This window comes from Cygnus atratus, chromosome 15 (genome assembly GCF_013377495.2).
Source record: "Cygnus atratus isolate AKBS03 ecotype Queensland, Australia chromosome 15, CAtr_DNAZoo_HiC_assembly, whole genome shotgun sequence".
NCBI lineage: Eukaryota > Metazoa > Chordata > Aves > Anseriformes > Anatidae > Cygnus > Cygnus atratus.
In genome coordinates, this window is record NC_066376.1 from 18,055,620 (window position 1) to 18,083,177 (window position 27,558).

The 27,558-nt window shown below is 36.2% G+C and overlaps 1 protein-coding gene across 3 annotated transcripts; it reads right to left on the reverse strand.

The window, feature by feature from the left end:
- ERCC4 (ERCC excision repair 4, endonuclease catalytic subunit) lies at positions 1-27,558 on the reverse strand. Of its 3 annotated transcripts, none has more exons than XR_007708861.1 (12): positions 27,347-27,550; positions 26,628-26,808; positions 23,641-23,836; positions 22,072-22,279; positions 20,841-21,021; positions 20,370-20,498; positions 19,674-19,784; positions 17,850-18,441; positions 16,999-17,091; positions 16,200-16,312; positions 14,330-15,123; positions 1-1,386 (listed from the first exon to the last, which is right to left on the reverse strand). XR_007708861.1 is itself a non-coding variant. In XM_050713731.1 (12 exons), the coding sequence occupies exons 1-12, from the start codon at positions 27,518-27,520 to the stop codon at positions 7,824-7,826; spliced, it is 2,535 nt and encodes an 844-aa protein (XP_050569688.1). In that variant the 5' UTR covers positions 27,521-27,550; the 3' UTR covers positions 6,266-7,823. The 3 variants fall into 3 exon arrangements, 2 of the variants coding, with proteins under 2 accessions (XP_050569688.1, XP_035404698.1); XM_050713731.1 differs by lacking the exon at positions 1-1,386 and adding an exon at positions 6,266-7,828 and having other exon boundaries at positions 14,572-15,123; XM_035548805.2 differs by lacking the exon at positions 1-1,386 and having other exon boundaries at positions 11,866-15,123; positions 27,347-27,558.

Below are 27,558 nucleotides of genomic sequence, written 5' to 3' on the forward strand. Positions count from 1 at the left end.
TAAAAATATTAGTGTACATTTTCAAGTAATGTTTTTTTTTTTCATTCAGGCATTGTGATGTTCATTTGTAACATCCTTCTCAAGAAAGCACTTGAAGCCTGCATCTCCTAACACAAATAACTGAAGTACTTGGTTTAAAACATAGCCAAATTTATGCTGCTTTAGAGACAAGCTTTATTCATGGGTTACCTTGCCAACCACAATTAGCACCCACTCAGATGAAGTGTATCATACAGCTACACCTCTTTACAAACAGAAATGCCATACAAATGAATTATGCTAACCATAAAAATAGTTTTCTTATTTTTTCTCATCATAAGAGTATCTTGAAGCTGTTAGGACTTCTTTAAATGCTGTTGCAGAATGTGTTGGAAATATACCTCCACTGAAGCACTGGAAACAATATATCCATATCCATAAAATCAATTTCTGCATGTACCATGAAAACCTATGCATTTCAGAGTATTTCTGTAAATCTGTCTTTACCCAGGAGCACCACTGAACCACAGCATTTTTATTTTTTTCTGCTCAGGTTTCAGTTAGTACATAGGATTTGAGATCTTGAATGGTTATTGAATGATTAACTGTAAGGAGTTTAATTATGTGTTATTAGAATCCATCAGATGAGAAAAACATTTTATAATACTTCTTCATTGCTGCAAGCATTTTTGTCAGAAAGTAAGTCCAGTTTCTCCAGCATATCTACAGAGCATACTCAGTCCTCAAAGGAAGACCACTGAAGCCCAAGAGTAGTTCAAATACAAGGTATGTCTGCAGAAACTGCTTGGTAGGAAATTTTGATTGTGTCCAAGCTAGAAGCAAACTTTCTGGTCACATTGCAGATGTAGTTACCTTATTTTCACTTTCCAGAGAAATAAATCCACATTTCTTTGGCTAGGTCTTTAAGGGGCAGATGATAACTCTGTCTTCTGTCACTCTCAAATGAATAGTAATTATTATATTCCAAAATATTCCTTAAAGGCTTGAGATCAAGATAAGAATGAAAAAAAAATAGTGCATACATTAGTACAGGATATAGTTTAGAGGAGTTAGTGGAGCTTTTGTAAGAGGTCTAATGCCTTTATGAGTAATTTGAAATAATTGAGGGGAAAGTGGATAAGCTGACTTGTTGATACAGTGTGTTTGGATTTGAATAAGCTTTTAACACTTTTATTACAAAGGCTGTAACAAAAAGTAAGCATAGTTAAAAATGGATGGTTCTCACAGAGAGTAAGTCCAACAGCTCCTGAGTGCACCAGGACACAAAGGACAGGGGTGTTTCTGTGACATGTCCTACCGTGGCTGCTCTCAGAGGGAGGACACTAGTCCAGGTGTACGTCTGGTCCAAGCTGCAGCAGTAGCGCTTATTTCTATATGATAAGGAGACTGGAAGAGAAAAAGACAGTATTTGCCAGCAGAATAGTTAAGAGTGAAGCAAAGGAAACCCCCAGCAGATAACTGGTTAAATTAGTAAGCAGAGGTTGGCTGTTAATGCCTGAGGTTGTAGCACTAACAAACACAGCAGTTACAGATATTAATTGTGAATTTAAATTCTGTATTTTCATTTGTTTGAAGGTTGAATGTTAATGATGCTAAACATTAAAAGCTTCTGCATTTCTCTTTTCTCCAGATAACAGAGCAAGCAAACCAACCAGCACGAGAACCTTCACTAAATAGTTTTGTTTCTGAAAAAATGAAAATATTTATAACCTTTTGAAATTCAAAGTTAAAAGTAGAAATATATGCAACTACAAGAAATATGATATGAATAGTCATCTTAAGCTTTTTCTTAACATATGAAAAATACTGAGGTCTGCATGTTGCATGCCTTTAGCAGTAATAGTAATGCACAGGTTGTTATGACAGTGTTTTCTTTAAGAAGCAGTCGTTGTCATTGATTATAAGCAAGTTGCCTAAACTTTTCCTGTAGCTAGCTTTTTCTGTAGCACATGAAGGCGTGTGTTTATGGTTTGAATTAGTACTGTACACAGTTATATCTTCTTTTTTTTGAACTGAGTTTTTGATTTGCTATATAAATGGGATGTTATATGGTATCTCCTAAAAAGCAGAAACCGGGAATCAAGTATGGCTCAACAAAAATGGTTTGTTACAATGTGCCAGCTGTCCGTGTAGTCTGAATACAGTTTATCCAGATCTTCCCACTCTTTCCTTTCCTCTAATCCTATTCATAGCTTCCTTGTTTCATAATTTCTTCCTACGCAGTACATGAATCCCCTATATCATCCCATTGTGCCTGTGTTACGCTTTCTACCTAGGGAGCTTTCTGGGCATCCCTTGGAGAAATGATTTTCTATGGAGCTAATGATGGATTCTGTGTTTCTGTGGTGGAATCTCCATTAAGTCTTCTTGACAATGGGGAAAAAAAAAAGTTCTAATGATATTACTTATTTATTGGTCTTCAGTAAAGGGTCTACCAAGAATTAGTATTATTTATCATCTTGGTGCCAGTTTAGCTGACCTTGCAAGAGCCTCCTGCCCTTGAAAGATCCTGAACTCTTTGTCAATTGCTTCTCTTGGTCTTTGAGAATTAGGAGTTCTGAAATGCTTGGTTCTGCACCAAAGCATTTGAGGAGAGCATATTTTAGGGGGGATGTTAGTTATTCAGTTTTGGAACACTGGCGGCCAGCTGTTTACGTCTAAATGAGAGAGAGAATTCCTCACACAAAGAGGCAGTTAATTTAATTTTCATTTTTGTCAGAATGCCCAGAGCATTGAATGGGGTCTGAGCATTGGAACAACATCCTTAATAAAGATTGGAAGAATTATTACAATTAGTTCACCACCACCACAGGAAAAAATCTGGGATCTTTTTAGTGCAAATTGAAACTGATGATGAAAATACAGAACCAACCATATGATACTCTTGCCTTTTGTTTGATGTGAGTTCAGTTTCTCATGTAAAGCTCTGGTTTGAGATGCAAAAAGCACTTCCTATGGTACACAGGATATGAAAGCTCTGCTCATTCCTCATTGGAGACTGGAGAGTTCATGGTCTACTTGTCCCAAGCAGTAATTAAGACCTTTTCCCAAGGGATGCAAATATCTCAGTGCCATCTTATTTCGTTATAAAGCATTTTGAAATATGGTTATAATGAGAGCTTGGCAAAAGAACAGTTTAAAATGTAAAAATAGCAAAATGTGCGGAGGCTGCTGTTCATTTTGTAAGTCAGAGCTTGTGACTAAGGAATGCTGCTTAGCAACAAAGGGGGAAAATCTGAAGGTGATCACATCATCTTGCACTCCCTGAAAATTAATTATTCATGTTCATCCTACCTTTCCGGCACCATCCTTTGCATGTCCCTGTTCTGCTTGCTCCTTGTGATCGGAATGATGTGACAGGTGGAGTGGTGTAACCCAGCCTTATCGTCACCAATGCTCATGCTGAGGCAGCTGTGATTCAGCCCAAGAACGCTGGCTCAGGCTTCTCTTCTTCTCTGTCCCATGCTGCTGCGTGTGTGTCCTTATCCTCATGGACCAAGACATAAATGGGTCCTAAGGAGGATGGAGACCACAGACTGCAGCTTCTATAGATGGCTGTTCTATGAAGCACATACTTCGTCTCAACCAGGAGCACTCAGCACCCCTTGCTATAACTCCTCCTCTGCAGCTTCTCACACCTCCTTTTGGACACCAAAGTCCAAACACTTTGGCTTCATGTGTCTTTTTGTGGGACTTCAAAGAGCACAAGGTTGCTTTTGTTTCTAGGTTTGATTTTCTTTAGGAAATTATTTGGACCCCAGGTTGAAAAAAATATTTTAGAAACATTGCCAATTAATTACTCTCTGATTGGGGCATTTGGGAAGCTGTAAAGTTCCCCTTTGATTCACTTGCCACAGCCATCATTCAACATGCACAGAGTGGAAGGCATAAATAGAGTGTTATAATTTGGCTAGTGTTTGATTTTTTAATCTGCAGATGCTTTCTGTGTGAATCAAGACTTACATTGCCCGTGCCATTAATCACTTTGCCAGGCTTAGAATGTAAGTACCTCATACCCGAGTGAAGAATTCATTCTTCAAATTCGAATCATTCAATTCAAATACTTTAAAGGGATGCTTGTACTGGGGAATTCACATAAATTTACTGGGGTGAATTTCAACTTTAAATTGCAGTTTTGACACAATGTAGCATAGGAGTTTTTTTTTTTAATTTACATTTTTCTTAGTTTCTTTTTAGCCCTAAAACAAGGCTCAAGTGGACAAGTGGTGTATGGTGTTGTCAGCTGTTCATGATCTACTATTGGTTCAGTAGAGGAAGGAACCCCACGCTCTTGTCTTGGAGATCATATAGGTCCATCTTAAGAGTTTTAGACCATCTTGGCATATCACTTACTGGGAACTAAGGTGGATTTATAACTGTAAAATTTGGGGTACTCTTGACAGGAAGGTAGTCTGATGTACCAGTGCATTTGCAAAGTGATATAGTGGTACTATTTTTGGCTCCTAAAAAATTACAATACAATAACTGCTAAATAATGACTTTTTTTTTTTTTTGTGGTTACTTATATATTAATTCTCCAATGTCCTAATTAGTTAGTAAAAGTAAAGGTGGACTAGATCGCGAGTTACAATTTACGCTTTTGCAAATTTCAGGTTTCTGTCATTACCAGAAACTATTAATTTAGGTGAAGAAATCTTATAAAAATACAAAAAAAAATGCTGCCTGTAAAAACGTTCAGAAGGCTTTGCTACATAGTTCTTCTGGTGGCTGTATGTTTTTCACAACCATACTCAATCTAAAGTCAGCAGTTAGCTCACTGGTTCCATGTGAGCATTTTTATTATGAAATGAAAAACAATTTGTTAGGCTTTTAGGCTTCAGGTGTGCCCTACCAAAAGCACAAAGCCATTGCTCCTCCAGCTCTAATGACCCATAAGAGCTAATAGTAAGCACCTTCCTAGTGTAAGATGTGATTCAGAGAGATGTGATCACGAAATATTAGATCACGAGTGCAGGAAGCATAAGTTTTTCAAATACAGAGTGATAAAGCAGAAGTGTTAAAGTAAGAAGAGGGGATAGGAGACATCTTCTCTGCTAAAAGAGAGAGGTAGACTCTCTCCTTTCCTGTGTTGCATAACCATTTCTTCCCCATGTTTTCCCTTTTTCCTTTGCTAATGTTAAATAAAGAGTTCTCATTTCTATTTCAGTCTATTTTATGCAGTACTTATAAGATGCCTTGATCTTCTAGTTGGCATCTGCACATGTGAAGAAAAAAGCCATTATATACCTGACTGCTAATTCGAGTTTCCAAATTGAAGGTTTGGATGTTTTGAAGGCACAATTAGTTGAAAATGAGGCATTATTTACTGAAATTCCAGTGTCAGCTTTGAACATTAAGCTTATGATGAAATAAGATGTTTCAAAATTGAAGCACTGACTGCATTCTCCTTCTTCTCTAGGCCAAACATATGTTCGTAATCCTTTGTACTTACTATTTCTTAACACACAATAACAAATTGAGTCCACACGAGCTTTTTAGATAAATGAAAACAGTTCATAACTGATTTGGCCTTGATCCTGTTTTGGAATCTGCTGGTTTAAGCAGAGTAACCCTAACAATAAGGGCCAAGTTAATTACAGTTGCTAAGAGCTGTAGATTTTCTAGGTCTGAGCTGGATCCCACCTGCCAGCCTGAATTTCTCTGTAGTGTTCAAAACTGATGCCTTGAACAAGGGCTGGAACTGCTGCTGTCATAGCTGAACAGTAACGTCTGGGCTCCTGACTCCATGCCACTACTTAATACCTGTTCGTCCTCTCTGCAGGGTACGGTTAGAGACTACCCAGAAGGTAAGAAGAGGCTGACTCTGGAAAGGTTTTCCCAGTGAGCTAGCAGTACCACAGCTAGCTGCCACACTGGAGGTGGCAGAATGTTTCTTTTGTGGCTGAGGCTCGCTCAAGGTGAATTGATGCAGCAGTGCTAGGAATCAAGAGAAATTCTTCAGTGTATGCTAGTCAAAGGAATATTAAGACTTTTACCTGAAAGTGGTAATAAATAACCCTATCTCAGAATTGAAGAAGCATAGAGAGGGATACAAAAATAAGACTAATCAGGTATGAACTGATCTATGAGTCAGTTTGTAATTTCAGTTTCATGCTTCATCATAGACTTGCTTTATCAACTTTGGAATATCCCTTTGCCTTTAGTTCTTCTGGCTCCCTGTTTGTCAGGCAACATAAATACATCACCAAGTGCACAACAGAATTAAGCTCTTTATTTTATTATCTATCAAACAGGCACAATACTCTCCTCATGAGAGTCTGTTTGGTATTTGACTACAACTTCTATTCTTTCAGCCCCAAAAGGGTCAGGTTACAGACCTTCACACAGTCATTAAAAAGACCATTACTGTATTCATATAAGAAATCACCAGCAAGCTTGCCCCATTACTGTGCCTGAATTACTGAACTGAACTCGATATGCTACTTTTTACCTCATCTATGCATTATTGCACAGACCAAGACAGTGAGGACCCATGTATACTTCTGATACATTTGAAGAAACAAAGCAAAAGAGCAAAACCAGGATTTTCTTATCAAGCCTTTAACACCTATTACAGCTAGAGTTAAAAAAACAATATACCTGTTTAAATCTTTCTAAAATCTGTATTTTTTTCTGAGATAAAATTTGTAGTTAATTTACTAGTTTAAATCATTACTCGAGATAAACAAGATCTGCACAATACCTTGGAAAAAAATGTGATGGTAGTCTTCCCTGATTGACTGAGAATACTTGGAAGCCTCCCCTGCCCCCGTTAGAATCCTTAATTGTTTTTGATTTAAGCGTTTAACAATTTTTACATTCAGTAAACAAACACTCCAACCCCCCACTTAAGAGCATGAATGCTTTGTTCTTGAAATATTGTGCTATTCATAAACTTGCATTTAGATAAGACGCTGTTCATCTTCAGACAATAAAACCATTAAAAAAGGATAGAAGATAGCTCTGATTTGCAGCAACTATCCTAGCTGACTGTTCTGGGAATGATCTTCAGAATTACCTCATTATTTATTCTTGGTGCAGTCCACCACTTAAACAAAGTTTTATATATAGAAACAGGGATGGGCTTAGCTTACTTTTTCAGGGTCATTTTCAGAGACAGATGCTGAAGAAGTGCAGGCTCATATTACCCAACATAGCAGACACTCTGTGTGTGTGTGCATGTGCAAATGCGTATGTATGTAGTTACACACTACTGGAAAAATTGATAATGAAGGAAGGAAAGTCAGAGATTCCCAGTGGATGTGAGTTGAAACTCCTCTGTCAGGGGTAGCACATGTTATTCAAAGCACCAGAAATATGGCAGGGATACCTAAGAAGCTGCTGCAGGCAAGGAAGAAAAAAATCAATCACATTTTAGTGGTAGTAAATCTTTGTGGAAGATTAAGATCACAATTTGATCATTCAAACCTTCCCATCAAGTAAATACAAGTCAAAAAGAAAATCATGATTTTGGACCTGTCAGTGGGTGATGCACAATATAACGCCTTCTATTATTGAAAAATAAATAATAGTTTACTGTAATGGTTAAAGGAAATATAATACAGCAGATTTATTGCTGCAGTTCAGGGCATTGGTTGAAATATTTTCACTTTCTGAAAGACTCTTTATAGATAGCATCTCATGCATCAAGATTTGCAGTAGAACATGCCTCAAATGTTTCTAGGTGTTTTTTGTATTTCACATGAGTTTCTTGAAGGATCTCTCAATTTTTGCTGTTGTGGTGTAGCTGAAGATGATCTGAACATTTACATGTCCATTAGGAGCATCTCTTGTCTCCAACTGGTAGTCACAGCACAATACTTTCAGACTGCAAGAATAATAAATGCAGTATAACATTCTGTAAGTTACAAAAAAAGTGGATCGATACACTTCAGAATGCATATGCTTTAGCAGTTAGACTCACATAACAGTTTAACAGAAACATACAGTGAATTTTTAAGTCTGTAGTTTTTTCCAACTCTGAACATTTGCAGATTTTAAAGATGAAGCAAGAACAAAGCATACCTTGGCAACCAGAAGAGCCAGGTAGGGGGATTTGGTGGAAGAAAATTTAAATGGAAGTAGGAGACATAGTCAGCGTTAATATTCTTAGCTGTTGCAGATCTCCAAAGTCCTGATACAAATGATTATGCATGGAATACAAGTTATTGCAGGCTCTGAATATTTGACAATTATATTACTGTAATTTGTTAAAAGGGTCTTGTGATATAAATGCCACAAGAAAATTTGCAACTTCTGCTATTTACGCTTCAGATTCTAAGAATTTTGTTGCAGCTAAACGTTTCATTATTTCTAGGGTTAAGAATATTTTATACTATCAACTGATTATAATTTTATAATTGTATCTATATTTGGTCTGTTTTTAGTTCATTTCCAAAAAATAATATCCAAAACACAAAGATTACATCTTGCAAGAACTGCCAAGAGGTTGCTCTGTGTTTTCTCTACATGTCAGTTTTCCAAGCGTGACATGCCTCGAGTCTGAGACCAACATGGAAACGAAGCACAATACATTTCTGATATAAGCCCTTTGATGTTCAGAACTGGACAAGGCTCCAGTGCAGCCAGTCTTACAAAGAGCTCAGTGTTACTTCTGCTCAGTACACATCACAAACTGCAGCAGTACAGTAGCAGCATTGCTGAAAGGCAAACAAGTGGACAACAATACAGTTAGGGTAAAAAAACAACAACAAAAAAACATAGGAAAAGCGGATGAAAGGTAGAAGTTGAATGGAGAACCTGAGAATAATGCAAACACAGCAATCATATGAAAAAAGTTTCAAAGAAGCCATAAAGCCAGTTTCTGTGTGTTTCTGTGGACAACGTGCAATTGTTGCTGAAGAGAGATTACAGAACTGTTTCACAGAATCTACTCTGGAAATTTCTGTTCTTGCTAATCCAATTATGTATTATTCCAGCATATATGTGTGAGCTTTCTGAGTACAGGCTTATGGAATTTGAATTCAATTAACTAGTTATCGAAGGGAAGGTGCAGCAGTTGGGAATAGTGATTTTAAAATAAAACTTACAAATTTATACTATATTTGCAATATATATTTGTACTTATTCTGAAAAATTTACCATTGAAAAGTATACATTTTATTCTGGCATTCCCAAAAGTCCTCCTGTAAGGCTCCTATCTAAAAACCTTTGATTAGTATTCCCTGTTGGGGTTGCTAACTTAGCCATTTCTGAAATCTAGTTCAGAACCAAGTAATTTCTTTGAACCTAGTTCATGAAATGGAATCACCTTTTTATTTACAGAGGGAAGCTTTTGCAAACAGAACTGGTAAATGCCATCTAAAAACCAGTATCTATTTAACCATAATTTAATATTCCAGGGAATACTGTTTTATAGCAGTTGTGGATTAAGATCATTTTGCCATGCTCTAAAAATCACACTAGGATTAGTACACGTGCAGGCCCATTTTGATGTATTGCAGCAACGTCTTCTGTTTAGACAACAAATCACCATAGCAGTGCAGTAGCCCTGGTTACACTCACTAAGTTCTGTAAAACTAAAGAACTCGTCCCTTAGGCAACCGTCGGCTAGCCAAGCTATTGAAAATTTCTTCCAGGTTTTCAAGACAGTGCTGCTGAGAACATCTCTTGCAGAGAAGATTGTAAAGAACAGATCAAAAAAGCAAAGTAAAAATGGCTATCCTACTTATATTGAAATATCTGGGAGATGAACTCTTAACATTTTGTACTCAAAATAAGAGGCACTGAAGCTTTAAAACATACTCGAGTATTTCCTTGTACAACCTTATCAAAACATTTAGTCACGTACATTCTCTCTCTCTCTGGCTTTTTTACAAATGGAGTAACTTTTTTCCCCCTCAGACTCTACTAGCTGATTTCAAGGATAAAAGGGAAGTTAATGGTTCTAGAGAGTTTGTTTTCTAGAGAATTCTCCTAGTCCCTTTTTATTTAGTATCTGTTTTTCTGAGCTTTCCAATGTATACGTAAAATTAGCTGCATCATGTTAGTAGGGAAAAGAGCTAAGAGTTTGTTTATATTCAGTAATTAGGCTTCTGCTTCCCTTGAAGTGGCTGAAGAGAAGCTAAAGCTAAGGAACAAACTTCAAATCACAATGTTTCATCTATTGAAGCTAAAGAGAGAACTGTGGCTCTGAATTATCACTCCACTACATTCTGGGTCAAATTTCAACATGACTGTGTCTGAACATGATTTTTAATGGCCAGTGGAGGGAGGCAGGAAGGTTTAATATTTGCTAATAGAGTATCTTTAAAAGTTTTCACTATTTTTCTGTGCCACGTGTCAGGCAACCTTTCAAATTTATACTTTAGAACTTACATCTTGATTTAAAATAAACAGACCAAACCAACTACAGATTACAAGAAATTTACCTAACAATTACACACTACTAGTCTCACCAAACTTACTGTTAGCAGTTAAGTCATTTTTAACTGATAAATTAAGAGAGATTCTTTATATTTAATTCTTCCCCCATATCTTGTAGATGAGGAATATTATTTCTCATGCTAACTTTAGAACAAGCTAGAAAATAGCAGAAAGGAGAAACATGACTGGCAAATGCATTCATCATTTATGGATTATTCTTGACTAGGTTGCTAGCCAACCATGGAACAGAATATTTAGAAATACTATTCAAGAATAGAAGTTTTGGAGAGGATGACTTAAAGAAAAAAAACACTGTGAGGAAAAAGTGTATACAATCAAAGTTATGAACAATTACTGCATGTATTTCCAGTGATTATATTTTCAGGTTAAGAAGGTAGATCAGTCAAGTAGATGTTAAGGACTTTATATCAAAAACAACAACAACAAAAAAACAACGGGTTTATGCTTGTGTTGATTCTGCAAACATCCAGGATTCTTGCTATTATATCCAGAAAGAGTAAATGTGATATAATTACAAAGTATTATGAAATCCTGTAGCAATAATTTCTGATTTTTTTCAGATTATAACCCTACTTGCATTTCTTAAAACTGCATACTGTAGAAAACAGATCAACTGAATATTAATTTAATTTAGACTGTCTTTGTGTAAGAGCTAAAGAGAACTTCTTCCTAAAATAGCACTTACAAAAGGATTGTAAACCTTGGTAGCACCCAGTTTATGGAGCCTGAAATAAAAGCTGTCAATTGGTTAAGCAATGCTGACAAGTTCCTTTAACAATCCTCTGTTATGTTTCTTTATGCTGTTTGGCACAACAAAAATGTATTCATTCAGTAACTTTTATGGCAGCTTTTGGATTCTATTCTGCAGTCACAGAAGTGGAATTCTGGATGACTGAGGAAAGTTTCAGAGACAGATGTTTTTATTTTTAAAAATTATTTGTGGTTTTGCTGTCACTGCAAATGAGAAAGCCTCACAATCATAAAAATACTCGCATTCAAGCTTTTGCACTTCTTTTAGAAGTCGCTGCTTTTCCACAGTATGGCTGTATGTTTTATAAGCAGTGTGGATTTCTCTGCAGCTGGCTTATATTTAATTTTGCAAACATAAATTTGAAAGCAATTAATGTTCATGCAGAAAAAGTCATTTTGAAGATAAAGTTTGTTTTGGTTAGGGAACTGCTCAGACAACAGGGCAAGCAAAAGGCCTTCTTGGCAGTTGTAGCTAGAAACTGCAAGTGTCACCACTACTGGAAATAGTATCCAGATAACTTAAACATACGTACTACAACACAACCTATCCTGTGCAAAACAATGTTTGCCAATATAAGCTGCATTTGTTCCGAAGAGATTTTGTTTTTATTGTTACTCTACAAGAAACATTGAGCAAGCAAAGCCTAGGAGAAAGCTCAGAAAAAAGCAGCTTGCTAACTTACTTCCAAATAGTGCATAAAACACCCCAGTTTCATGTATTAAGTGTCTATTTGTTTTTAGATAGCACAAACTTAGAGGCAAGCAATGACAACAGATGTGCAATTTCTTTACTTTTGATGAAAGCAAGCTAAAGAACACTGTAAGGCCAGGGAAGACATCATACGGATTTTCATCATCTACCCAAAATACTTCGTTGTGTCTGCATACAGGTGAAGTGTGACTCGGTGGTTTGGTTATTTCAGCATTAAGGGGTTTCACAACACAAGGTATCTCCCCCATCTGTTCACAGTTAGTACCTACTGCCCCAGAAGTTCAAACCACTTACATACCATTTACATATTACTATAACCTAAACTGTAATCTAACCTCATAACATAAGATACCCACTCACAAGTAATAAAGCCATGCAATAATTGCAGTATATTTTAAAGAAAAAAATCATGCAACAGAAAAAAAAGTCACAGTAATTCTACACAAACGAAATTTAATCTAATTATTTCTTGATTGCCTTATATGACTTCGATCTACCATACAAAACGAAGCTACAACTTTTTTAACCTGTTCACATACCCTTCATTTTTGCCTTACACAAATCCAAGGGCAAAAAAACCCCAACATTGCATGACAAAGCTGACATGCAATACATCTGGAAAAAAAAAACAGCAACAAACAAACCAAAACAAATAAACAGTTAATATCTTAATGAACAATACATGTTTGGAAAGGTTGTTCAGCTCCTTTTTTTGTACCAAGCTCTATAGGACACGCATTCAAGATAGTTATGCTTTTAGTACCATTTTCTGTTTTCTTAGCACCACTTTAATGGCATTCTCAACACCGAACATTTCTGACCTTACTGCTTTGAATAAGAAAATCTCATGGAAAGACTTCCTTCTATATTAAATGAAATAAATTAGAATATAGGGCAACAGAAACCCTCATCTTAGCTACACATTAAACATAAAAAATGTTCAAATCTCAATACAAACAAATCAGAAAGAAGACATATGTACGATTACCATAATTTTAAATTAAATTTGCTTAAATTAATCAATTTAAATTTTGTTATTGATCTATTTAATACTGAAATTTGCACCTGCAGAATAATGTTCACTTTGGAAATCTGTCACAGCTCAAGACTATAAATTAACAAATTCATAATTCACCCTTAAAATGCACAGCATACTTTAAATCTTAAAGTGCACAATACAGTTTTTTTCTGAACTTGAATACAAAAAAATTAATACTTTCTCCTTTAATTATAGAAATCGTGTCATTAGAATTAGAATCTGACAAATATATATATATGCAAGTCGTGACAAAGATTTTGTAAACAGCCAATGTGAATACGTTAGAGAAATTGGTAATGACCCATCTTTTAGCAATTGCAGTTTGTTATATAGCTGTCATATCAAAGCTCAGTGCATAATACATATTTTTAACAACGTACGTATTCACAAACTATTAAAAAAATCATGTTTTCTCCCTGCTTTATGCTACATAGAATGCTAAAAGGTACCTTCCAAGTGACAATAGCTTTACTGAATTTATTGACAGATGGTCTATTTAAGATATTAAAATGCAAGTGCAATAGGACATAGGAATAAGACAATATTGGAAGAACTGTTAATACTTTCAGAAAACTACTGCATTATATGAGAGGAAATATTCTCTGGTATAAAAGAATTGTCTCAATTGTATACCTGTATTTCTACTTTCAAGTGAATGAGGTGAAAGAGCTATCAAAACTGACTGAAAAGTAAAGTATCTTATAAGTATAAATAAGGCACATTGAGAATAATATTGTATTGTGCCATCATGGACATGTCACAGTGTCCAATCAAGACCAAAGGAATGCACTTTACAAGATGTAGTAAGACAGAGCTGTATCAATTTTGGAATGTCAAAAATGACTATAACTTCTAGTAAAGTAGGCAAATATAATGGACAACATACCATTCAATTACAGTTTACTGTGGCGAATGTTTATGATAAAGTTCTAAAATTCATGATTGATTCCAAGTATGTTCTTCTAAAGTAGTTAAACTCCTCACAAGTGATCATGATGTGTTTCAAACAGCTCCACCACTGTCAGTGGAAAACTGGCAGTTTCAAAAAAGCACGACGTTAATAATAAAAATGGCAAAAGCAAAGTGATACATGATGCATCAGGTGACACAATTAATCAAAACGTACATTTTTTGCTTTAACAAGACATAGCTTTCAAAAGAAAACACCTCTATCTATTAGTCTTAGCACTTAATTTTAATGGGCTTGATGAAGAATTTTATTTCATTCAGTGCTAATATAGAATTTATTATTATGTACTATAGAAAGAATAAAAAGTATTTGTGTTCCTCTATTAAAACTTTCTTTTCCTCATAAAGCTTGCCTACAGTAATAATTAACTTAAATGTTAAAACTGATGGAACAGCATTAGCAGGAAACAGCTGGTTAACTTAGAGGGCATTTGTTAAAATATTTCATGTACCTTGCCAAAGTCCTGTGTGAGAAAAGCTCATCTATAACTTATGTTGTTCAGTTCCATTAGTCATCTTTTGTTTTTTTCTTTAGATATTGCCTCTTTGTAGGTCACGTGAATAAAGTCATACAGTTGTGTGGCATTGATGGTATTACCCAAAATTTCAGAGAGTTTATCCTTTGACAGAGTCACTAGCTCTGCAATGCTTTTTACGTGGTTCATTAAGGCACGACAGTTTTTTGCATTAATACCTGGCATTTTTAGTAGGAAGTCCTGAGGGCCAGGGTTATACTTGTCTGACTCAGGAAGAGTTTCGGAATCTGCTGTTATAGCCATTGCTGTTTCTGCATCAGGTTGTGGATGGTTTTGTTTTAACTCTTCAAACAGTTCGGCAGTAGCATGGGGAGAAGGACACCACAGGATACGTAACTTTGGGAAATGGAGTGTAAGAAGAGTTAGTTTAGAAGTAACGTCACTACTGGAAATCTCCTGACGTAGAGAACCTCGTGGAATCAAGGAAAAAGGTTTGTTAGGATCAAATTCAATCAGAAGAACTGGTCGCTTATAGTAACGGGACATCGAAATGCATTGTGTATACAGTCTTCCATTGTTTAAGGAACCAATAAGATCACTGATACTTTTCCGCTCTACACAAACATCAGGAGTTAAGATATAATCTCCAACTTCCAAAGTAACAGGCTCAATGTCAATACCACGACGATGAAGCAGTGATGGAAGCTCACTACGAAATTCCCGCATGTCCACTATTATAGTTTGTTGAGTACTCTTCTGTTCCTGTCCACCTGAAGAGCAAAATAAAGAGTTAACCAAACTAACACATGACCTCCAACTCTAGCTATCCCATGTGATGCCAACACTTCCATAATGGATGAACTTCACCTTTCACATTATACCTCAAATTCAGCAGTATAATAAATCTAGACTTTATTTAATTTTAAACTTTAAAGACAAATGAGTTGCCACATTATATACTATAGTTTATGGAGTATGCTCTGCAGTTTAATAGAACTATCATGTTACCTTCTATACGCTGTGTAGTGACAATGAGATATATTAAACTGTAGAGGAAAATTACTTAAATGTGTGAAGAAAATGTCTAAAATGTTTCCTGCAAAATCAGATAATGAAGCTGCTGCTTTTTATTTCCAGCTGTTTCCCACAGAAATATGGCATTTCATTGTAGAAGATATATTTTAACTTCTATAGATCTATCTGTAAAAGGACACATGAAAAGATCACAGCATTGAGGTGACTAAAGACATCACAGCAAAGATTAGAGAGCATATGGTAAAGAAAAGCAAGATTTCAAAAAATGACAGCTAAGAAAAATAGAGGCAGAGCTGTAAAGATGAAGACACAATATACATCAGAGGAAGGGAACAAACATACAGTTAGAAATGCAACAAAAGAAAAAAAAAGATGCTTTATTGGAAAGAAAGACAAATACATGATCTGCAGTTGTTCATTCAGGCAATCTGTTTCGCCAAGATCAGAAGTCCCAAACATTGACTAGTTCAAGAACAAAACACATCACTTGACTATCTGTAGACTTCAGTTTTAATGTTTTAGTTTCTTTCCACCTCACTGAAGGCAACAGGCTGCCCAGAAACAATCCAAATGGTATCTGTCTTAACGGTAAAATACTTCCTTAATCTATAATTTCTTTTCAAAGAAAAACATACTTCACTGCTATTTCAGAATGACAGCGAGAGATGCACTAAGGTAGATAATGCTTCTTTTCCATCAGGACTGCAGAATCCACGTGCTTCTACCACCCAGATGCTTTGGACAAGATTTAAACAAAATAGGTTACAAGCCTCAGCTCAGAGCTGCGAGCCCAGCTTCAGAAACCACTCACCTGCTTTGCGTGTGTCAGTGGAAACAGAGGCAGGTTTAGCATCCCTCAGAAGGTCTAAGTTTGTTTCATCTCTTCCTTCTCTTTCTTCAGGAACAACCATAGTGGCCCTTTCTCTAAGGAACCACAAACAAAGAATCACTGAAAAATTGCAATTATATATGACGAATACCTCATAACATTTACGTACTGTTCACTGAGATGTAAAATTACATGTAGTTGAATACTAATTGCAAACCCGACTAGAAACGCAATTCATTAGGATTTCCAGATTGTTTGGGCTAGATTCTGAACTTTTATTTTCAATTTGTAGTACTTCTGAACATCTCTCTATATTTTTTGAATTTCATAGAGCACATACAACAAAAGAACTAATGACTAGTACTAGGAGTATAACTCAGTGAGAAGACATTATCTCATGCAGTCTAAGAAAATAATTGGTTTGGTCCTGAAAACTACTTAAGTCATGAAAGCCTTCGAAATACCTTACAACATAGGTTACCTGCGGACAAAAACACATTTTCAGAAGTTTCTCAAAAGGAGAATCTTAAACAATCAAGTAAACTACCAGTTATGCTGGGTAGTCTTTGAACTTTCATATTAAAAAGCCAAAATATCAGGTACTCTGAAAAGGAAGGTTTTGTTTTTTTCCATCGATAAGAAAATTCTCTTTAAGAATCTAAGAAGCAATTGAATTAGGAGTTTACTTAAAGCCTTCACACAGTTAAGAACTTCACTATCTGAAATGTGAGCACTTAAGGGAATTATGTAAGAAATTAATAACAAAGGTTAATTTTGTTACCGAATGAGTTTTTCAAAGGCTTCCTTCTCTTTTCTCAGAGCTGTCAGATAGCGCTGTTCTTCTGTTGAGCTCCCATATATGAGGAAATACACCCTGTATGTTTAGAGGGGAAAAAACCCACAAAACTATTTAGTAAATTAAAAAAAGACACCAAAAAATGATATTTAAGATTAGTAGCAGTAAGTGCCTGAAAAGTTGATATTTGCCTTAAAAAGGTAAGCTGAAAACATCATTTTTTTTTCTGCAAAGATACTCCAGAATCAGCAACAAAAAACCTTATATCCATTTTTCTCTCTTTTCTTAAGAAGAATTAGGCTTACTGAAATTTTGGGATTCAACCAGGGTGGACTCAGATTTTAGTCAGACACAAAGCAAATATAATGGAGAAGTTACTTTCTTACTATTTTTAAAATCTTCCCAGAAGACTATGTATAACTAACTACAATCTGCAATTGTCCTGATTTAGGAAAAAGAAAAAAAAGAAAAACAAACAAAAAACCCCACACAAAACACCAAAACATATAAGACTTCAAATTGTGTATTTGCATGAGGATATCTTATCTTCTACATAGAACAAACTGCCTTTTATAGAATGGACATTTTATTACAGGTGCGTTTCTGTTATTAAGGGACTAAATACCTAGTGGGAAGTAAAAATTATCTTGCAATTACATTCAACATAGTTTTGTTTAAAATTAAAAAGAAAGCTAAACAGGAATTAAAAGGTAGCTTAAGAAGATCACTAGATGCATTTTGTGCCTCGACTGTCAGAAGTGCACAATAGATATTTTTTTTCTTTTAAGACTAAAATTAGACCAAGAACAGTCTTGATTATCACCAAGTTCACTTGCCTCAGAGGCTTTCCAGGCCTGCTTGCCTTGTAGATTTCCAGCTGCCGAACAAAAGTTAGCTCTGCATCATACAACACAACATATCTTGGTTCTACTTCATGCAATACCCTGGTGAGAGCATAGGGATCACTGCAACCCTGCAACGGATGAATAATTGTGAGTGGGTTTTTGAAAATACCGTAGAAAGAATCTGAAGGTAAGTTCACAGGGAAATCTTCAGGAATGGTCTCATCGATACTGCCTTCTTGGCTACTGTTTAACTCTTTGTTATCTTCCACATCCAACTCCTCTTTGTTTTTCTCCTCAGTTTTCCCTATCATTTGGATTATAGTCTGGTCTTGCTGCTTCTTGTGTTTGTTTTGTTTTGAAGAAGTTGTGAGTTTGTTTTTTTTGGCTTGAGGCCCTGTGTCTGGTCTGGCGTTTCCTTTGGACTTGATGGCTTTTCTGTCCTTAATCCACACATCTCCAGCTTTCTCATCCTTTTCAAAGGTTTTATTATACAGTCTCATTAAAAAGGCTTCTGCTCCATCAGTAATATACTCCCTGAGCTGTGCACAAGCTCGGTCATCACTGGCACAAATAAGCACTTGCCCTGCAGTCAAGAAACAATATCACGTTTATAATCTGTTATGATGTAGTTCTTTTAATCCAGCTACAAGACACCTTGAGCAAATTGTTTTTAATGATCCTAGATGCGTGCCTGCCAAATGCCTTTTACAGTTGGTGGTCACAGTTGTTCTGGACTTCCAGGGAGTGTAAGTTGCATCATATTTTGTATTGAACCAAGATTAGAGAAGGTTAATAAAAGTTCAGCATTCCTTATTCTTACACCATCTAAAACAGTAAGGTTTTTCTTTTGACCATTTGAAATGAAGCACATACAGCATGGGCTGAAACATACTCAGATGCTTACTTTTTATTTTTTTTAAATGTGGGATAAGAGAGAACTTGAGACTATTCTAGTTTTCAGCCTTTGTCAGTTGTGTTAGGGAGTCCAAAAAACACGTTTCACACAGTATTATTGACGTTTGTGGGCCCTGAATAACAATTCTCTGCAAGCTGACTCAGATAAACTCCTACAACACTAGGTTAGAGAGCCAGTTCTTATCCATAGTCAGAACACTGTGGGTGGGAGAAAAGAGCACTTTTTTACCCTTACTATTTCCTAAAATAAAACTTGGTGAAATTTAAGGGGATGAAAAGTCCTAAAATAGGAAAGGCAGCAACGCAGTTAGTTGGATACACACTCACCTTCTTCTCTCTACCCAAGAAGCTGCACCTCCTGGAGAAGAGATTTTTAGGTGCCCAAGAAAATGTATAAGACAGAATGGGCAAAAGATGGAACCTCTGTTTCTTTGAACCTGAACCAAGCAGTACCTCAATTACTATAGTTCTAGCCCTCTGAAGGTCCATGCCCCTCTGCAATCCAAGCAAGGGGACTATGTTTGTCTGAACAGTTCAGGGAAGACTGCGTAACAGACTGATACAGCTTGTAAAGCTATGAAACAGTTCTATTTCTGCATTACTTTAATTGCTGTAGAAGGCTGGAACATGTACAAGTTGCCTCGTTATTTAGAACAAAGACCACAGCAGATGAGATCTTTTGATTTGCACTGGGATAAACTGAATAGATAATTGTCTTATAACTATCTATCCTACCGGTGACGATATATAAAACGCTTTGTCTTAAGTCTACAAATTACTGTTTAAAACCAGCTCTTTAGTATAATCACAGTAAAGAATTAGAGCTACCCCTTTCAAAAGTCAAATAGAAGAGAAAATCAGATGTACTGTGAAAACTTACTTCATTTAGTATTTTCTCACCTGGACCACCGAAGTCTTCACTGTTCTTATTCTCATTTTCAATCTCATTCAGTACTTCTCTCAAAGCTTCCCATTTTGGGTTACTTTCTAGAACCAATTCCCTTTTCAGTTCTGAAACAAAGTAAGATTAAACATAGCAGCTTTTACAGCCAAAATACCCTTCAGAACTTTAAATTAGTGGTTCAATGTCAATAGTGTGATGGTTGTTGGCAAGTACAATATTCAACAGTCTACATATGTGACTTGTTTTGCTGATGGGGTAGGAGAGTACTCTTACAGAATCATTTAAAAATGGGGAAAAACGCTCTAATGAAGCAAAAAGTTAAAGTATTGACTTGTTCTTCAATTCTGAAACTCTTGAATAAAAAAATATATATGTATTTAAAGTAATGGCAGCTTCTTATCCCTTCATATAAAATGCAAAAGATCAAGCTGAAATCTATGTAATTCAAGAACAATCCATAAAAGCTCTCCCAATGATCAGCTAAGTAAACTGAAAAGAATGCCCTACTTGTTCGTGACTGTTTTATGTTGTTTATTATATGCTTTTTGAACAAAGATTATGTCTCAATATATCCCAGCTACCAGACTGAGGTCTAGAGCTGTGTAAGATCCTGTAACAAACCACAGCACAAGTAATAATATACAGAGTGTTTGAAATTGTGTTACACTCTCAAAATTAGGAGTGATCAGTACCATTTTCCTTCTTTACATCACTGTTTCCAGAGACTTTGCCTTTCTGATTCAGTTTCTCATCTGCAATGCGATAAACTCTTGCTCGAGCATTTACAAACATCGAAGTACTGGAGTCAAGAAACAGCCAACCTAAAGAGAAAAAGAAAACATTAATAGTTTGACATTTGAAGTGTACATGCTTCAGACATTTCCAATAATAGCCTCACATCTCTCATCTGGATTACCTGTGCTACCTGCTTACTATGTAATTACTAGCTTAATAAAAGACAGAAATGTGATGCAAATCTCACGCTGTTAAGTAACAGCAGTTAAGTGGGAAGATGAAAGCATTATCTGTCAATAAAAACCTACGCCCGTATGGCTAGTTACATAAAACCCAATTAGATACCTTCATATGTTTAGGAATGTTAATTAAAAAGATCATCATTTCTCTGTTTCATGCATTAACTTGTATGGTTATTCAGTGTTTACCTGAATTCTCACCAAAAGCTTTTTCACTTGCTTTCAGTGACTCCAGAAGATTGAGGAAAGTGACACAATCATACTGAGTTAGATACTGTAGCAAAGTACGCAGTACTTTCAAATCCTGGACCAAAGATTTTGTCTTAGCTCCAAGTTGATGCCAGAGAGGATCTAAGTAGTGACGTATTGTCTAGAAATGTAAATTGGAAAATTCAGGATGTCAGATTTCTACTATACTAATCAAGATAGAAATGCCCTTTTTTCCTTTACAGGAGATGCCACTTGCCACTTTTTATCCCAACTGGGATAAAAAATAGCCAAGTCAAGATGTGATGGTGAGACATTTATTTTGATGAGTAACCATTTTTTGCAGAGTTATAATATAGATGCCATTATGTAAAGTCATAAATTCAACAAATACATGCAATTCAACGATTAGCAGCTATTTACAATTTAATGCTTTCAGTACATCTTTTCCTTTCTATATTAACGAAAAAAAAGGTAATATAAGCATCAGTTAAAAAAAAAAAAAGGAAAAATCTTATTTTACAGGTACTGGCCTATGCCTTTAGTGTTTAGCGTTCTTTATTTAGCTAAAGTAGAAAACATTAAAATGTCATTTAATTTGCAAATTAATATGAGTATGATGCAGATACACAACATAGAAAGCCAGAGGAATAAAAGCCTCCAGATTTTTTCAAGTACAGAAGGCTTCACATCAACAGTAAGTATCAGTTAATAAGTGTTTCGCTATGATGGCTGAAATTTATGATTTTACCCTACAGAAAGCATACGCATGCCAAACATGTTGCAGATCTGTCCATTATAACACTGCACACACAGTTAATGGACATATACGATGGTTGAAAATACAACAGATGCATGCACGTGCATATTATTTACACAAATGTGCTTTACAGCGCTTCTCCTAATAAAGAAAATAGAAAATACAGGTATGAAATTCAAATGAATGGGGGGAGGGAATAATACATACCTATCTCTAAATGATATTATTATTATATTATTACACCAACCACAGATCAGGATGTTCTTGATATAGGGACTTTTCAAATGAAAGGCGAACAATCATACTAATTCATCAAAAATCCTGCTAGTAACCGTAACATCACCTGCTGCTTACTTAGTTATTTTATAAATAATATTTTTGTTTGCATGATGGACAGTTTGAAGATCTACATTCCTTTATAATTAGGCATATCAAAACAATCAAAATGGTTACCTTGTCAAAAGGTTTACCAATAGCATTTTCTAAAGATAGATCTTCTACTTCAAGAGCTGGATTGTAACGTTTGAGTTCTCTCAAACACGCATTCAAAATGTCCAGGATTGAAGTCTGGATAGCAAGCATAGCAGGGGTCATCGACACATGTATTTCCACCACTTCAGGTTTATGCTTCTCTAAAAAGGAGTTCACTGCTATATGAAATCTATGAGGAAAAACAGCTTATTAGGATTCACATGAATGTTTTGCTTGATACTGTAATTATAAAGAAGTTCATATAAACTAAAGTTACAAACGATTTAAATGTAAATTAAGCTAAATGCAAGATGAATCCACTTCTACAGATGCAAAGACTGCAGTCTTATGAATGGTCTCATAAAACCATCTGATGATTTCATGATTATGACTGTTCTCATTCTAGGCATGTGAGCCTGTAGCTCTGATGACTGATCCATGGAGAACTACTGCACTAGATTCCACATCATCATTACAAGTAACAAACCTCAAAGGAAAAAGAACAACAACAGAAATCTCATAAGGAAGAAACTGTAATGGACTCACAAATCCCTTGAAGTCACATGGATCTGCTGGCAGATAATTTAACATCCCCAGCTTTGGATAAGTAGCAGGTCCTTGTTCCAACACAGCCTCTATAATCCAATCTAACCACACAGTTACAAAGGTGCCAGCTTATTTTACAAACAGAATAAGGCACGGAGAAGAACACTATGTCTGAAGAACTCTGAAACTCAATGAGCGTTTTCCTTACTTTGTGCTGCACCCCCAGGTCTTTTCATGGTTCAGAAGGCAAGAAGGAAAATTCAGAGAGCTTTGTGTTGTTCATTTCTGCATCTTTGTAATACCAAAAGGTAGAGTTTATAATGCAGAGTGTGAGTACACAAGATGTACATTCTAGACTGGACAGAAAAAAAAAAAAAAAAAGGCAGACATCCTGCCCAAGGCAAGAGCAATGAATGGGTAATCAGCTGAATTGCCCAGTCCCATTTCAGGCTCTGCTCCTGGAAGACTTAATGCACACCACAGACTTGGCAGCTTGGTTTCCATCAGTCATCAAGAAATATTCTTTATATATCCCATACATGAAAAGGAAAATTAAAACAAAACAAAACACAACACAACCTTACACAAAGAAATAAATATCCGTAGAGTTTCACCACAATCAGAAAAAAAATACTTCCATAAGCAGTGAAACTGTGAGACTGTGTTCCTGTTACTTCATGGTTTAAATTATCTGTTCAATAAATAATGTTTTTCTTAAGCTATTTAGATTATCACTTTCTGCTGTGATTTCTACTGGCTAAAAGCACAGCTATACTGTAAGGTTCAGCCTCCTAAAGATTTAATTCTAGTCTATTTTCAAAAATACTTAGAGAAATGTAGGTCTTTAAGACCATTTCTTCTGTCACAAGTTGAATGAAATTAGTTTCAGAATACAAATAGGGAACGGAGATAAGCAGTTCGACTACATAAACCTCATTTTGTTAGGAATCCATGGTAGCAACCTTAATAATTATAAGATTTCAATGAAATAAAGAAGTATCTTACCTTGGCCACAGGTAAAGTTTCCTGACAAAAAGATTTCGCATCACTCTTTCCACATGGCAAAAGCCAGTGTTAAATGCAATCGCATTATCTGTAAAAGCTTTAATGAAGCCTTGTTTGTTCTTCTGGCGATAAAGCCGCAAGATAAATGCTTCCTGGCAGGACTCGATGATTCTGTGTGCCTTGTATACCAAAATGCCTGGCAAAATAAAAGGTTTCCAAGTTACAAAGTAGTAAAGAGAACTTGAATACTGTATACATTTTCCAAGTCTGTCTTACTCTTCTAACTGTTTTTGTTAAATAAAGTACAATAGGAATTTCAATCTTCTAAAATGACACTGAACAAACTTTTAAGGGTTCAAACCAAGTGATTCCTCAGTTTCAGTACCATGGAATCTCCCAGTAACAGAGCTTGGTTAGTGATGCATCTTGAGCCAAAAAAAAGCTTGCACTCAAATGGCAGGACCTAACAGCTTTGAAAATTCTTTACTCTTAAAGAAAAACTTGAGCACTTGAACTCATGCTTTTTGAAAGGGAGAAGAGTGAATGCAAGATGTAACAGTATTTCTGCAAAGCAAGTTTGATAAGTTCAAGCCCGTGAGTTTTGAATTCTTTTATTACACAAATTCTGTAGTTAGAGTTGTCAAATATGCTTTTTTTTGATAACAGTTCAAGTATTTGTGATATTCAAAGAACTTCTGAAAACATTTCTGGTGCTTTTTTCCCCCGTTCTATGAACATATTCCCACTTGAGGACAGAAGGGACCTTAAATTGAGCGATTACACCAACATTTTTCTTCATGGCTATGGGTATTAGGAAAAAAAGATTTATCATACACATTTCAGTACAGAGAAATGAAACAATAGTTGAACTACATTAAGCATATTGAGGTAAACACTTTTGGGATTTACACTTCACTCAGCCAAAACCTTTTAAAACCAAGGCTTATCCTTCCTCATACCTAATTGTGTAAAATGGCACATTGTATTTTTTCCGCTCTGCCCCTAGTGACAAGGCCTATGTGACACTTACCTGTTCACAGCTTCAATGGAATAATAAATGCCTTTCGAAAATGGAAGCAAAAGACATCAAACAAAGGCTTCATTATGTACCTTGATAAGCTGACAAACTTAGAGTGCATCTAATTTCTACAGCAAGTTTCTTCAACTCAGCATCTAGCCACTGATTTTGATGTCTTTGTTTTGCAAATTAGAAAGCATCTATATGAAAAGGATTTTCATTCAACTGCTAACCATTCATGATCAAGTCATGGAATAATCCACTGAAAGATGGATAAAACATTCATACATTTCTCCCACAAAGTCATTTTTTTCAGGACATAGTAACAATTGCACTCATTTCTGAATATCGTCAAGTTTCTCAAGATGTGACTGAATGGAAATTACAGGAGACAGAGAGTTTGTTACAGGCCAATGAGACTATACTATTTGCTACAGCATTTCTGTTTGGCCCAAACCACCAGGAGTACTTATGTATTGCAGTGATAATTTCTTATTTTCATTCAGCTGAATTTATGAGTTCATGAGCTGTTCATTCACATGTGATTCTTCAGTGATTTTATAAATGATATTTCTAACACCAACACTTTACTGTATTTTTTCTATGTTAGTTCCTCAAGAAACACTATTACAAGCTTTTGTTGGTTTTGTCGTACAACTTCACACACACGTAGTACGTTTCCAATAGAAACGTGCGTTACCCAAGCTTTAAATGAAGTACCAGGTCTGTAAAAACTGCTGTCACACTGACCTCCAGTGTCATGACGACGAGTATAACAACTCTGTGTCATTTCAGGTCCGTAATTTAAAAAAAATCTTTAGTGCATTTATTCCTTTCATCCACACAAAACCCAAACGTGTTTTATTTTGTTTTGCATTTTTCCTCAGGATAAGGGGGAAAGGTGAACAGGAAGGAGCCAAAGAACAGAAATTGAAGGAGGTGCCCAGGAACCGTTTACTTTTTTTTTTTAAAGTTGGAAAAAACAGACAAGTCTAGAGTCCATTTGCCTTAGCATGAACCTGTTCAATATGTTTCACAGATTTGAGGTTTTAAAGGTTGACTAAAAGGAAGGAGATACAGCTTATGAAGCAAAAACTTATATTCTTCTACACAGTTAGTATTCTGTTGCGTTTAAACATTATAAAGATGTTAATATTTATATACCAGTAAAATATTCTTATACTCTCAGGCATCTGTTTTACTAGCTCTCCAGGCTGTAAGAGGGTTTCCAGCTTCGACAAGAACATAAAAACAACTGAGGTCAGGAGGAGAGGGGGACCAGAACATTAGAGAACAAGACAATTGGAACATCCTTCATGTGTAACTTCCATATAACAACAAATAAAGTCACAAGCTGTGCCCAAAAATCTTTGCGAAGTTTTAACAACATTATTTCATAATATTGCTATTTAGACAGCATCTGAGATATTACAAGAAGATTAGTAAGACATTATTTTATTTGACAGGAAAAATCATCAGGACTAATTCATTAATGCAAAAACCAGCAAGTGTGCATGGTTGATAAATATGCAATCTAAAATCAGTTTCAATCACAGGCCATTTACGGAGAGTATTCTGGACACTATTTTCTCAAGTATAATCAGTTGTTTTCCTTGGAAAGCAATGAAGCCACTCTGAATTTCCACGTTTCTTACGTCATGGCATAGTTTAACTGCTGATTGTTTTCCAGTTTATTATTGATATCAGAAAGCCATACAGGGATATTATCCACTACCTAAAAAGAATGTGGATGATTTCAAATTGTGTGATTAAATAAAGCAAACAAGTTTAGAGCAAAGATGACCATTAAAAAAAAAAAAAAAGAAAGAACTACATATTTGTTCCTTTCACCTCAGTCTTTGTAAAAAAAAAAAAAATTCTTCAACCTCAACGTCAGTCAGTCGGACTCTTTCAACAGAATTATGCTTTATGTATTTTCAGTCATGGCTTGACTTCATTAAGCTCTTACCAGTAATCAGGTTTGCAGGAATTCTGTCGGTAAGGAAATCTACCACGAGGATTCGACTTGTTGCAAAGAGAACTCCTCCTTGCGTGTAAAATTCATAGCGAGTGTTACTTGCAACCTCATTGGTAACACGCCGAGGAAGATGAACAACTCCGTCTGACCTCAGTTGATCAATAAAATACTCCTAAAACAAATGCAGTAAAACCACAACAGACTTCATTCTGACAACTGATGAAATAGATACAAAAAGAATCGCAATTAGTCCTATTTCATTAGTTTTGCAGAGCTGTCCACAACCACATAAAAACATGACAGTGTAAGATACTAGGTAAGGAAGTCAGAATTATGGTGATGTTTTATTTTGATGTTTTACTTTGCTAAGTTTCAAACCCTTTCAGGTGACTTAGAAACATTAGTGTTTTCAATAGCAGTTAGACAATATTTAAGAAAGTACAAGACTCTGCCACTCGATGGATCTTAAGTACCCTGAAAATTTTTTCTTGCGTTTTTCAAAGTATTTTAACAGCTCTTTTTTTCAGGGAGCAGGCAATACTAACTTAAGGCCCGAGAAGTGACAACGGCCCGTCGCGGCCCGCCAAACCGCCGCGGAAGAGCCCCCAGCCGCCAAACCCCATCTCCAAGGCGGCAGCAGCCGGCGGGCAGCCTCTGCTCGGGCCCGGGCAGCCGCCTCCATCCCTCCTTCCTCCTCCTCCTCCCCTCACCTCCTCGGCGGGGCTCGTGTTCAGCACCAGCACCAGGCTGGCGGGCTCGCTGTAGAGGCGGAGGAAGCGCAGCAGCAGGCGGTCGATGCCGAGCCCGCGGGCGCACACCACCAGCCCGTCCTGGTGGAAGAGGTCCAGGAAGATCTGGCTCTCGTGCTCCAGCAGCGCCGCCATGGCCGCCGGCCCCAGCCCGCCACAGCGGCGCCTGCGCC